Source organism: Danio aesculapii, chromosome 19 (assembly GCF_903798145.1).
Source record: "Danio aesculapii chromosome 19, fDanAes4.1, whole genome shotgun sequence".
NCBI classification, from domain to species: domain Eukaryota; kingdom Metazoa; phylum Chordata; class Actinopteri; order Cypriniformes; family Danionidae; genus Danio; species Danio aesculapii.
This window is the reverse complement of record NC_079453.1, coordinates 37,607,811-37,622,819: the sequence shown is the minus strand read 5'-3', so window position 1 is coordinate 37,622,819 and position 15,009 is coordinate 37,607,811. Positions and strand designations below refer to the sequence as shown.

The 15,009-nt window shown below is 31.7% G+C and overlaps 1 protein-coding gene across 1 annotated transcript in view; it reads left to right on the top strand.

The window, feature by feature from the left end:
* The window catches only part of csmd2 (CUB and Sushi multiple domains 2), a 543,350-nt gene that overhangs the window by 494,287 nt on the left and 34,054 nt on the right, over window positions 1-15,009 (top strand). Inside the window, exons 58-59 of the mRNA XM_056479194.1 lie at window positions 1,671-1,853; window positions 11,243-11,419. Coding sequence (XP_056335169.1) covers window positions 1,671-1,853; window positions 11,243-11,419 — 360 coding nt within the window. The remainder of the gene's footprint in view (window positions 1-1,670; window positions 1,854-11,242; window positions 11,420-15,009) is intronic.

The following is a 15,009-nucleotide window of genomic DNA, read 5'->3' as shown; positions in this document are numbered from 1 at the left end:
GTAAATAAAACATATAAAATCCAAAAATATATGAGCAATATCACACAAGTAGTGGTGCGATATGGTTGTATATCAGCACTGGTGGGAGGTGTGCGTTGGCTCTAGGCCGCAAGCCAAGTGCCTTAGTATGCCACCAGTGACAATAAACAGCCATATCGCACTGCTAAGAGTGTGATATTGCATTTATACAACTGTTCAACAGAATAATTGTGTATATAAAAAAGAGAGTCTCAAAAATTATTTTATACGAGTAACTACTTTCTTCCGCCTTAAATCATTATAGAAATGCTGTATTTGTACCATAGTAATCTGCTAGTGTTTGCTTTACTTTAGCTTTTCGAGGTTAATTATTGTCATCTCCTGATTGCAACAGAGAAATACTGGGAGAGCTCAGTAGATTGATGGCATTTCATGCCGTTCAGCTTTATAATCTTAAAATGTGAGCAAAATCATATCATCATTTTAGACATTATGCTAGAGAATCATTCAAATACTAGCTCTATACTAGTGACGTTCACGATCTCTCACGATTTATTTCAGATTTCTCTCCCCGGAGCATCCGACATGTACCTCACTCAGGACATGCGTTAGGGCTTCCCCTACTGTAATACACCTAAAACACAGATTGCCATAAAACTCTTCAATGGCAGAAAAGCGTTTTCTCTCGTTAACTGCAGGGAAAGAGTTAAATTAAATAATTTATCCATTTGATGCATGTCATAATACCAGCCATACATGTAAAGCACAAATAATGTCCTTTAATTCGGTCATGTCAAGCCGCCAATATCCTTGAACTAATCTTAAACTACGGGGTTTGAATAGGGTCACTTACATTAATGTTTGCTTTGCCCTATTTTAAAAGACTCATCATTGGCATTGAGTTAGTAGTTGTTTGTTGAGTATCAGCAGAGGATATATGGGAAATAGAAAGATCATTTGTAAATGCATCAGTGGATCAAAATAAGAGGATTTGCTGAAGAACACCATGGAGCGCACGTCGACATTATGAGCGGGGAAATGAAGGAAAATTTACGGTCTCTGGTGCTTTCTTATTCAAAGTAAATTATCACCTAAACCAAGCTGCAGCGATACCTCTTTTTTTATTATTGCCAGGTCTACCGTGGAGAGTTGTTCAATAAATATGAATGAAATTACTCATCATCTTGTGTAAATCTCTGTTAACCTCTTTAAATAAAGCCCTAATGTAATAGAGAGCAAGTTTGAAGGTCCTGCAGGGCATCTAGATAGTAGTTTTCCAGTCATGGGCTGTCAGAGGATCTAAATTGGATTGGTTTGAGGGTATTTTTATTGTACGCTGACAGTACACCCAGGGTTTGACTCATTGTACTTGAGGTGTGTAGATAACTGCATTTATTTTAATGGCAGTGAGTCACAACACACAAGCTGTATCTGTTGGTTATGCAAGCTGTGACTGATTTATTTTATTTTTAAAGCATTTTTCAAGGCCACACATAAATGACTCATTCATCTCTTTCCTTTGTGTGTTTGTTTTTCATATTATTCATTTATTTATTGAATACTAACTTTGAATTAAAAACAAATCACAAAGAAAGAAAGAAAATAAAGACAATTTTTGTAAAACACAACGCATCCACATGAAACAAAGTGTCCAAATGCAGATGTAAATGTTGACATGTATGCTGTTTCAGGGGATTCTGCTGGTCTGTGTGGAGATCCAGGCATTCCAGTACACGGGATCCGTCTGGGAGAAGAGTTCACCACAGGAAGCGTTGTCCGATTCAGCTGTGAGCCTGGATACCAGCTGAAGGGTTCCTCCGAGCGGACCTGTCTGGGTAACGGGAGCTGGGTGGGCATCCAGCCTGAATGCCACGGTAAGAAATATGAAACACCATGCGCAGCTGAACGTACATGATTAATCGCTTCCACTTCCAGAAGATTCTGCTACAACTAGAACTGTAGCCTATGCAAATTTATCAGCCAGCAAGTGATTTCAAAGCAGTTTGTGTCTAAACTTTGTGCAGTAGGTGCATTTCAGTTAGTCCATTGCAGTATGATACAATTCCAAGAGAATCAAGTGTCTATCAAGGGAAATATACAATTGAAGTCAGCATTATTAGCCCTGCTTTGAATTTTTTTTTCTTTTTTTAATATTTCCCAAATTATGTTTAACAGCAAGAAACTTTCACAGTCTGTCTGATAATATTTTTTCTTCTGGAGAAAGTCTCCTATTTGTTTTATTTTGGCTAGAATAAAAGCAGTTTAAAAAAAAAAAAAAACATTTTAGGTTTAAAATTACTAGCCCCTTTAAGCTATATTTTTAAAATCTTCTTTCCGCTAAACAGAAATTGGGGAAAATAAATATAATAAATAAATAATAAGCAGGGAGGCAAATAATTCAGGGTGGGGGTATCAATACTGACCTCAACTGTATATATTTTAAAATACTTTTTTTTTTTTCTTCAAGTAGCCTATCTAGCCTCAACAAAACAGTCCCCAAATAAAACAATCAACATCTGAAAATAAATAAATAAATATAAATAAATAAATAAATAAATAAAAAATAAATAAATAAATAAATATAATAATTATTATTAAGTCAAATAGAATAAATACAAATACAGGAAAAAACTAATAATATCAAACCATATACATACATACATACCCTCAATCCACATCTAAGGCTGTTAAATCATTAATGAATGCAAGATATTGTTGCCACTTTTAAAAAAGAACTGTTCTCCCCTACCTCTGATATTGTATTTAATTTTCTCAAGTTTTAAAAGGAAGACCAAATCTTTAAGCCACAGTGAATGAGAGGGGGGTTGTGGGGAGGTCCAAGACACCTAGCGAGAAGAGATGCAAAAGCCGCAATGTCAGTTTGTCGCCGGATCAAAGGCACTGTAAAGGCCAAACAACTAACTTGACCCCCAGAATATTAAAAACATCCAATAGTCCAATAATCCAATAGTTTTGCAACTTGGGACAAAATACCAACATATGACTAAGGTTACATGGTGAAATTTTACATTTATCAAACATATCTGAAACATTTGAATATATTTTAGAAAGTTTGGTCTTTGAGAGGTGAGCTCTGTGAATCATTTTAAATTGTTTTTTAAGATTACAGTCTTAACTCATTAATTCAACACTCAATGCTAATAGTGATCAAAAGTCAAATACATTTACCCAAATAGATCGAAGAATTCGCTTCGTTCAAATAACCATTTTACCCTTTCTTTTTTTATCGTAGTGCAATTTCTAGCACCTGATTATGGTATGTTATGGTAAACAATCCAAATAAATGCACTGGCTGTGTTAAAGGGGACCTATTATGCAAAAATCACTTTTATAAGGGGTTTAAACACAGTTGTGTAGCAATAGTGTGGGAATATAGCCAGCCTCTATTTATAAAAATTAATTAATTCTATTTTTATAATCACACTTAATAAAAACACTTTGATTGACATTCTCCCTTCCTTCGTGTCATCAGAGAGGGAAAACCCTGCTCATTAGTGACAGTCTCTCCCTCAATAGCATAAACCGCCCTGAGTGAGAAGCAGTCATCCACCATTTTCACGATTTACCTATGAAGATAATGTCAGCAACTAAAGAGGACTATGAATATGGAGTTTTAGGATTTGTAAGGGCAAGATTATTTGTGCAGTATGGTCAGCTGAAACTTCACATACACACTCAAGGGACATCAGAGACTTATTTTAGATCTTGTAAAAAGGGACATAATAGTACTTTATAGTTACTTTTAACACATAGATGATCTTACTTTGTATTTGAAACAATGATGTATGTTTTCATCATTTAATTGTGTGATCCTGGATGTAGAATTAAAAAAATTATTATATTTTGGACACGTTTATTATATTTATGCTCCTAATACACACAATAGACATTGATAACAAACGTAGATTTTCAGAATTTAGTAAAACATAATGAACCTTAAAAGGGTAGTTTACTCAAAAATGAAAATTCACTCACTAACTGTTACACAATTTTATGAATTATGAACATACAAAATCCACACAGAAATGCTAACTGACCCAGCCAGGGCTTGAACCAGCGACCTTCTTGCTGTGAGGCGATCTTGCTGTGCACTAAGCCACCGTGCTGCCCAGTTTTCCCATAAATAATTTTTTTTGCGATCAGCAGTGAAGAGTGAATAAATGATGGAAGAATGTTCAGATCTCTTTAAATATATTGCTGACAACTGAAGCTTTTGAGATAATAATAAAAGATAACAGATTCTTGATGTTATTTTATTCTTAAACAGAAATCTACTTTATATTTATTTTTTGCTAGGTGAACTAGCACTGAAAGTTTGCCGTTGCTATGGCTAAACATCCACACACATCTGACTGTCAGATAAACTGCATGCTCTGTCAGTGTTGTAATGTTATGGTCGTTTCAGCATACAGATTGCTGTTTACATTTTAAATTTTATTCAATAATTGTGCACATGCATTTCAGACTCAACATGTTCGTGTGCCATGCATGAAATCAACGATGCGCTTGATTGAGCTTCTTTTTATTGCTTATTTACTACTGGCACGGGATGAGAAGAAAGAACTGAAAAAGATTCACAGCAAAAATGAGGAATCAATTCTTGGAATTCTGTCTCTCTATTCCAAAATCAGGAATCAGAATCAATTCCAAAATGGAGATGGAGACAGACAAAACAAACTGAGATAGAAAGTGGAATAATAGTTTCATCTTGATTTGCTCATTTTATTTTATTTTATTTTATTTTATTTTATTTTATTTTATTTTATTTTATTTTATTTTATTTTATTTTATTTTATTTTATTTTATTTTATTTTATTTTATTTTATTTTATTTTATTTTATTTTATTAATTTAATTATTTTATTTCAATCTAGCCAAACTTCCATGATTAATCTCGACTTCTTCCAAAATCTCAACTTCTTCTTCCTGCATCTGTTGTTATTTTAATTTATTGTAAGAATTGCATAAAATTATATTAATTTTATAGACTTATTTTTATTTAAATAATTATCTTATTTTATGTTATTTTATTTGCAGAATTGTATAAAATTTCAATTTAATTTTTATTCTATTTTGTTTTATTTAATTTAATTTAGTTTTTAATAAGAATTATTAAATGTTTTTATTATTTTAATTTACATTATTTTTATTTTAACAAATTCTATAGAACTATTATGATTTTTATAGATTTATTTTGTTTTAAATAACTTTATAAATTATATTAATTTAATAGATTGTTTTAATATTATTTGTCAGTCAGATAAATAGGCTGAGAAAGTGGAATAATATATTCCTCTTTATTTTTTCTGTCTGTTAATGTTCTATTTAATTTCAATATATATATATATATATATATATATATATATATATATATATATATATATATATATATATATATATATATATATATATATATATATATATATATATATATATATATATTTAAAATGTAAGTATGAAATTATATACATTTTTAGATTCCTTTTATTTTAAAGATGTATAAAGAATTTAATTTTAAAGAATTATTTGATTGTATTTTATAGAATTGTATAAATGATATTGATTGTATAGATTGATTTTATTTAATTGTAAAGAATAATTTTATTGAATATTTTTTTATTTTATTTTTTAAATTATTTTATTGAAAAAATATTTTTTTACGAATAATTTTTTTTATTTTATTTTATTTTATTTTATTATTTTATTATTATTTTATTATTATTTTATATTTTTTTATTTTAATCTGGCCAAACTTCCATGATTAATCTCGACTTCTTCCAAAAGATCATCTGTTGGAATTTTATTTTATTGTAAGAATTGCATAAAATTATATTAATTTTATAGATTTATTTTATTTAAATATTTTATTTTATTTTATTTTATTTTATTTTATTTTATTTTATTTTATTTTATTTTATTTTATTTTATTTTATTTTATTTTATTTTATTTTATTTTATTTTATTTTATTTTATTTTATTTTATTTTATTTTATTTTAAGCAAGCGCAATCTGGCCAAACATCCATGATTAATCTCTTCAGCTTCTAGAAGATCGTCTGCTAGACCCAAAACTATAGCCTATGCAAATTCGTCAGCCACCGAGTGATTGCAAACCCGTTTGATTTTTCATGCAAATTCCCTTGTGTCTAAAAGAGAGAGAGAAAGTGCAAGCTATTTTCATCTTGACTGCTTTCCTTCTGTTCTCTGCTGTATCTTTAAAGAGGCTCAGTTGTACACGTTGCTCCTCCACTTGTACCATGTTTCCTTTCTCTCAACATGAAGGATTGTGCAGTGTAGATGCCCAGACGCCTGTGCCGTCCTGCTGGTGCCCTGGCCACTGCTTCTGCTGCTGCGTCCGCAATCTCTTCTCTCTTAAACTGCATTATTATTCTGCTCGTTGCTTTGTATAAAGTGCCTGCAGAGTCAGCCTGACAACCCAAAGAAAGGCATGTCAGAGAAGCAGAAAACCCAGGTTAATTACCCATGTGGAGATGCCTGACATTTTTAGCCCTCTTTTTTTTAAACACCAGCCATTTGTTTTATCTCACATCTTCTTAAGGCTAGAAAAATAAACTCTAATAGCTATCACTGTCATTCCACAGTTCATGTATTGGATCTTTTGAGTAAAGCGTAAAACTTTAAAGCAAAACATTTAATTAGTGATTTACCACTGTAACTTTTTATGCCATTTGTAATTTTGCTTATTTATTATTTTGCTTATTTGCTTATTTGCTTATTGTGGTGTCGTTTAATATTGGGATGAAAGTTTTTTGAGCTTTTTATTTATTATGTGATTTTGCTATATTTTTAAAGTTTATTATTTTTATATTTTTTTAGCTATATTCTTATTTTTGTTTGTATACATTATAACAATTTAAATATAATAAGACCACATCAAAAAGTAAAACTAATTATTATTATTATTATTGTTGTTGTTGTTGTTGTTGTTATTATTATTATTATTACTATTAAATTAGGAATTCTATTCTGTATTAGAAGTTTTTAAGTAAGTATGCAAATGAGGATATGGATATTTCATAAAATATGTATGGATTTGGATACATTTCTAGCAAAAAAAACTTTGGATGAAGTTTTAAAAAAATGTTGACATTTGTCGTACTGAATAGTCAAAAGTTAATTCAGATGGATTTTTGACTGTCTCTTTTTACAACTATAGTTCAGAAAATGCTGCAAACGCAAAATGAAATACTTTTTTTCAATTTATCTATGTATTATTATTTATTTATTGATTTATTTTTCTATTTTTTCATCTTCTAAAAGATCATCTGCTGTTAAAACTGTTGTTGTTTTATTTTATTGTAAGAATTGCATAAAATGATATTTATTTATTTATTATTTTCATTCAATCATTCATTCATTTTTTTTTTTACATAATAAAATGTTGAATATCATCAAGCAAATTATTCATGAACATATCCATGTTAAAAAAATGTTCAGTATATAGATATAAGGGAAACCATAATTTTGAGAAAACAATCTTTAAATATGTGTATTAATTTATTATATTGTAAAGGAAATCAAAAGCCAAATTGATGAAGTAAAAAAATTATATATATATACAATATTATTAGCCCACTTTTTTCCCAAATGATGTTTAACAGAGCAAGGAAATTTTCACAGTATGTCTTATAATATTTTTTCTTCTGCAGAAAGTCTTATTTTGTTTTATTTTGGCTAGAATAAAAGCAGTTTTTAATTTTTTTTTTAAACATTTTAAGGTCAAAATTATTAGCCCCGTTAAGCTTTTGATAATCTACAGAACAAACCATCATTATACAATAACTTGCCTAATTATCCTAACCTGCCTAGTCTGTCTGTATGTCTGTCTGTCTGTCTGTCTGTCTGTCTGTCTGTCTGTCTATGTATGTATGTATGTATGTATGTATGTATGTATGTATGTATGTATGTATGTATGTATGTATGTATGTATGTATGTATGTATGTATGTATGTATGTATGTATGTATGTATGTATGTATGTATGTATGTATGTATGTAAGTTGAAGTCACTTATTAGCCCCCTGAATTATTGTTATATTCCAGTCACAACCCATCACTGGGAAACAACCATACACTCTTGCATTCACACACATACACTACGGCCAATTTAGTTTACTCACATTCACCTATAGCGCATGTCTTTGGACTTGTGGGGGAAGCCAGAGCAGCCAGTGGAAACCCATGCGAACACGGGGAGAACATGCAAACTCCACACAGAAATACGACTGACTCAGCCGGGGCTGGAACCAGCGACCTTTTTGCTGTGAGGCGATCGTGCTACCCAGTGTGCCTCCGTGACACCTTATGTATTCATGTATTTATTATTATTATCTTTTTTTTTTAGCAAATTCTACAAAGCCATCCTGCCTCCCAAATGCTGGAGGTGTGTGTGTGTTTGTGTGTCTAAGTTTGTGTTTCTCCATTGATTTGACCCTTGGGCTATTGTTATCCATGCCGTTTCAGCAAACTACGGTGCTTTAAAGGTGGATTGTCAGAGAATGCCGACGTTCCAGGAGAAAAAATCAATAAGAGCCTAAACCTCCTTCTCATAAATTTACATTCTGAACACACCATAAAACTCTCATTGTCTTAAAGTGCAAGAGGAGATCAAGAAGACTTTTCTTTTCTCATTTATGTCCTCATCCCAGATGTTTAATACCACTGTATTTGCATATATGAAGAAATGAACCTCTGGTGTGCATTAATAGTAGAAAATAATAATAATAAAAGAAAATAATAATAATATATAATAATAAAAATAGAAAATAGTAGGGTGTAATGCAACTTAAAGTTTAAGTGGGAAAAGAAAATCCTACATTGAAATAATTAGATACAAATCAGAATTTATTTATTTATTTATTTATTTATTTATTTATTTATTTATTTATTTATTTATTTATTTATTTGCTATTTAAACTGTGTAAATGCTTTAAAGTCAAGGGTAAATTGGTATTTCAGCTGGCAAAAGAAGTTTTTATTTATTTAATTTCTGTAAATTTATTTAATTTATTAATTTATTTATTAATTTATTTAATTATTCATTTCTTTATTTCTTTGTTTGTTTATTTATTTATTCATTTATTTATTTATTTATTTATTTATTTGATTATTTATTTATTTAATTATTTATTTATTTATTTATTCGTTTATTCTCCTCTTGATACAATATTTAATGGCATTCAAGTCACTTTAAAAAAACGTAAATGTGTTACATTTAAAGGAAAGTAATGTTAAAGTATGTGCTATTTGTGTTTTTTTTAGATTAAGATAGGTTTAAGATTGCAATAAATTACTTTTAATAAAATAATATATAATATAAATATGTATTTATAAAAATAGAATATAAGTTTAAAAACTTTATTAATCCCACCAGTGGCAATTAAATTGGGGCAGTGGCATTTCATGATACAACAAACACATAAAGAGACAAATCACTTACAAACAATATTAAAAAACACAATCCAGCATGCATCATAATAACTTCATGAATAATACTGAAAAAAAAATATATATTAAAAATAACTTCCTCAGGAACAAAGGTGAATTTATATCTGTTAGAAGAGTATTTAATGCTTGTAAACCTTCAAACAAACCTTCAACAAAAAAAGGCTTTAGAGGATGGTAATCATCTCCTATCACACTTTGAGTTTTCCTTAGCATTTGCTATCAAATCAAATCAAAATCAAATAAATTGATTTTCACACTGTAAGCATATTCACAATAAAGCATATTATTAATATTATTAATGGTGTTGTTGGTGGTAGTAGCATAAATAAAAATGGCATTAATTATAGTAATAAAAAATATTAGTAGTTTTTTCTAAATAATAATAATAATAATAATAAGAAGAAGAAGAAGAAGAAGAAGAAGAAAAAAAGAAGAAGAAGAATGTTTCCCAGTATTGGGTTGCGGCTGGAAGGGCATCCGCTGCTTAAAACATATGCATATAATAAATATATAATTAGTGGTTCATTCTGCTGTGGCAACCTCTGATAAATAAAGGACTAAGCCGACCGAAAATCAATGAATGAACAAATAATAATTGTTATAGTCCCAGTCCAGTATGTGTCTGACCCTGTTTGGTTTTGTCTGTTACTCCTTCCTGTCTACTTACCTTATCCATTTAATTAGCCTAATTGTTGTCACCTGTATAAATAGCCCTTGTATTTCAGCATGTGTTTTTCTGTTGTTGAATGTGGTAGCTGAGTTGTGGCTGGTCTCTGAGTGTCTGGATTATTGTCAGCTGCTGCAGGAGTTGATGAGCGCAGGGGGTTCTGGGAGTTGTAGTTTGTTCAGCAGTAATCTCCCATATAGAAAACCCCACTGGCAATTGCAACAAACTACAGAAAGTAAATCGCCAACAGAGACATCACCACTGGCAATCATAACAAATAATAATAAGGTTAATGATAATAAAATAAATAACTAAATAATAATAATAATAATAGTGAAATGTTATTATTGTTCTCATATTATCTATTTCTATTTTTATTTTGTGAACTTAATAACATAATTAAACTGTTTAGAAAGTTAACATATTTTAAAGTTTTACTTTTAATACTTTAATCAACTTTTCTCCCATAACATTTTTGCAATCTCTGTGTTTATGCTGCCATAAATGTGTGCTGAAAAACTACCGGCACAAAGCATTAAACTAAATATTTATATTTCAGCATTTGCCAGATGCTATTTTGCCCCGAATGCATTCAAGATGCTCATATTTTCAATCAGCCTTTTTGCTTTCCTGGGAATCAAATCCTCAACCTTAGCATTCCCAACATATTTGTGTTGTATTGGGTCACAATATGATGTCTGATTCACACTGTATCCCATCGAGAGCCAAAGTTACACTGGGGTATATCATTACCACAGGATTGCTGTTACCTGTTTTAGCTTTTAGTTGGCAGGTCTCCAGTGCTCAAAACCTCTTGCCCATATCAGTGGCATTGCTGTTTAGGAGTGTGTTTCCACCTGCTCTTTATTGGCACACACCCACGAATAAGCTCCATCTGCCCTGTCCTGGGGCAGTGGATTGTCTAATGTATGAAATCTCCTGCAGTAAATGTGTTTATTAATTAAACGCTAAATTAACAAATAACTGTCCAGGTCGGAGGAGAGGGGCATGTACTGTGATTCATTGCCAGCATCTCTTGCACCTGGGATTTTGCCGTTCTGGCCTGATTTCCCATCTGACCGTCTCTTGTTCTTGTTGTTTTATTCACAGTGGTCTCATGTGGCAACCCTGGCACTCCCCGAAATGCCATGATCCAGTTTCATGACGGACTGGTGTTTTCCCGCTCCATCACCTACTCCTGCAGAGAGGGTTATTACTCTACTGGTCTGCTCACCCGCCACTGTACCGTCAACGGCACCTGGACCGGAGACATGCCCGAATGCACAGGTGCCACATTCGCACCTCAAAATGTGTTTGGATTGAATAGACATCTAATTTAATAACACTATCAACACTAGGATTTTGTGAAATCTAGTCATTTCAATTGAAAAAAAAAAAGAAAAAATGTATATATTTGGAAATAACTGGTCATGCTGGTTGAAAGCTGCTTTGTTTTAAAGATTTAAAAATTAAATTTGCTAAAATTGTAATATTTTGATTGCACTTACAGTATTACAATATTATGTATTTAGTATTCTATTTAGTATTTAGTTATTTAATTATTTTAGTATTCTATTTAATCTAATATTGAAGCTACACTCCACCTTTTCGAGAAAAAAAATCCACAATATTACATACACAATATTAATTCTTTTTCCACTGCACCATGACTTTATATTTTATACTGTACAATATTTCTGTTAAGTGATAAGACTTTACTGTCAGACCTTTTCAGACCTTACTGTCCTAATTATCTAATTAAAAGTCATGGCATGGTCATATTTTATTTTAGTAAAATAAGTGTAATCTAGAGGCCTTTCATATAAGCCACTTCTGATACCAAATGATCAACCTGAAGTCAAGTTATTACTTTCTGTTGCTAAAACTTGGATACACAACAAAGACTTTTCTCAGGTAGTGTAAATTGCCTTAGAAAACAGCAACTGTCATTTTTCATCTGTCTTAGTATACGATGTAACCAGCCAAGGTAAATGTACCAGGGCCGGCCCTGTACATTTGGGGGTCTTAAGCAGACAATTTTGGGGCCCTACTCGCTCTAAATAGTAGAGTATTGCCATTGCAAACCGGCCCACAATGGTTTTTCTTTTTTTCTTTTTTTTAATACAATCAATGAAACAGAATCCTTCTGTCTGAAGGATTTGGACATTTTAAAACAGCACTATTTTTGTCAACTACCAGCTCCAAAAATTAAGAATTCCACAATCTTTAATAAAGGGACCAGTGATTCCTACTTTGTGTCTTTCTGGAGTGTTTAAAACATTTTCTATTAATTTAACAAACAGATTGAAGAATCTATAAAAGATGTTTGAGTGTTTTTTATAAATTCCAAAAGCAAAAACCCTGCAGTAAAATGACACTGAACAATAATTGAGTAAATGCGTTACTTGGTAATAAAATATACATTCTGAACTCATTAAAAACTAAACAACAACAAAACAATTATCATTAATGCAAAGATTGATCCATAAATAATGAAATCAATAAGAAAATAGTAAAAATATAAAAAATATTAAAATAAACAACAAATAAGAAAAAGGGAGGCAATAGATACTAGGTTAATGTTAAACTATATTAAACTATGATTAATTCTATTAGGACATAAATTTTATAAACATGTCTCAGGAAAAATATTACCAGTGTGCAAAATATGTCAGTGAAAGACACGGTTTGCGTTCTAGTGTTGACCGGTCGGTCTTCCAGGTGACCTTGGAAGAACAAACTCAAGCCGTGAGAACACAGAAGGCATATGAGAAATGAGATGCTGTGAGCTTCCTGTTGATCACATGACCTTCACGCTAAATCTATTTCAACCTTAATAAAATTGTGATTTTTTTTTCTAAGTGAATTTTTTATATAAATATTTAAGTCCTAAAGCACTGTCAATGAAGATAATTGTAAAATGCAAATAAATAATGATTTCAGCAAGGAAACGGCTCACACCACTAGTGGGTTGTGGGGGCCCCCTAGTGGCGGCAGAGCTCTAAGCAGCCGCTTAGTTCGCTTATAGGAAGGGTACACCCAACACACTGGTGATCGGCTGAATGGATTCAAAAAATTGTAAAACAAAACTGTTTAACACTGTGGTTTTTATATTGCAAGTATATTTGCAAGTGAACTGAACTTAATATGCATAATTTACTACAGTATTTACATATTTTTTGCACTTTAATATAATATTCAATTCAATTCAATTCACCTTTATTTGTATAGCGCTTATACAATGTAGATTGTGTCAAAGCAGCTTCACATAAAAGGTCACAGTAAATAGGAACAGTGTAATTCAGTTTGTAGTGTTTAAGTTCAGTTCAGTTGAGCTCAGTTCAGTGTGGTTTAATAATCACTACTGAGAGTCCAAACACTGAAGAGCAAATCCAACGATGCGCACCTCTACAGATCCCGAACCACGCAAGCCAGTGGCGACAGCGGAGAGGGAAAAAAAACTTTACTAAAGGCGGAAGTGAAGAAAAAAAACCTTGAGAGAAACCAGGCTCAGTTGGGCATGACCATTTAATTTCTCCGCTGGCCAAACGTCTTGAGCAGAGCTGCAGTCTCAGTGGCGGAGGCTGTAAGCTGGCCTCAGCGAAGACTCGTCTGTCTCTGGAGCGTCACAGGAAACAGTCTCATGTTCTCCACTCTTCCATGACCATCGCAGTAGTTGCTCAGGATAATACTATGTTTCATGTTTAAAAATCAATGTTTAAAACATTTTAATGTTTAAAAATGTTTTAATAAGCTTCTAAATCAAAAAGTAAAAACAACTACAAGAAAAAAAATATTTTAAGTATAAAATATTATTATTAACTAGTGACTAATTATCTGCCAATAATTAAGATGTAGGCTGTTTGTTAGTACTTATAAAGTACATATTCTGCATGATCTTATTCTACATCTCTAATCCTACACAATACCTAAACCTTTAATCTACCTTAATGATTGTTTATAAGCAGCTTATTATAAATGTATTAAGGCAAACGTCATAGTTAAAGGTTTGGTAATAGTGAGAATTGTAGCTTAAAATAAAATGTGATTAAAAAGTTGTGTAAATAAAACTGAATAGTTTACTCTATCCAAAGGGTAAACTACAAACTGTTAAATATATTAGTAGCACTTTTGAATAAACTTGCTGCAAGTAAACATTCGCTAAAATCACACTTTATTATAAGACCAACAAAGAACCTATGAACTTGCTTTTTAATTTCTATATGAGCAAATGTTTTCCATTGTCTTCATGCATCTCCTTTAGAGTCGCCATAATCACACACTTTCTCAGCCAATCAGAGTTACTAGATATTCTCTATTTTGATAGCCTGACACGAAACCGCTTTCTTTTACAATTTTCTGAGTAGTGAGTTTGAAATTCCCACATTCCCAGTTGAATGGATTGCGGGATAAGTCAACTATACTCATCGTGTCTTTTCACAGGGTCTTTAAGTTGCTTTAGAAAGGCCCGGTTTTAGTCTGTGGATTTTCTTAGGCTAAACTCCTTTGAAATAGTACAGCTTTCCAGAGGAATCCAGAGGCTGGAGCTCAATTGGTTTTGTTCGCATGAAGCTTTTCACTGCATTGTGGGACAGGACTTAATAATGGGGGACAGTGTTCTCCATTATCCCAGCCCTGGACACAAGCTGATCGGGGACGTCTACATAGCAGCCCTGTGTTGGAGAGATAGAGAGCGGCCCTGTCCCCTCGTTTGGCAGCAAACCGAGCGACTTGCCGTGCTCATAAAAACACAATGCTCACTGTTCAGCCTCTGAGCGAATGGAGATCACGTGCAAACATTACGGCTCCAGACACATTGGTGTCTTTGGCACAGAGCAGGTGCCGATGGCCTCAGACTGCAGGAAGTGACTGGAGGA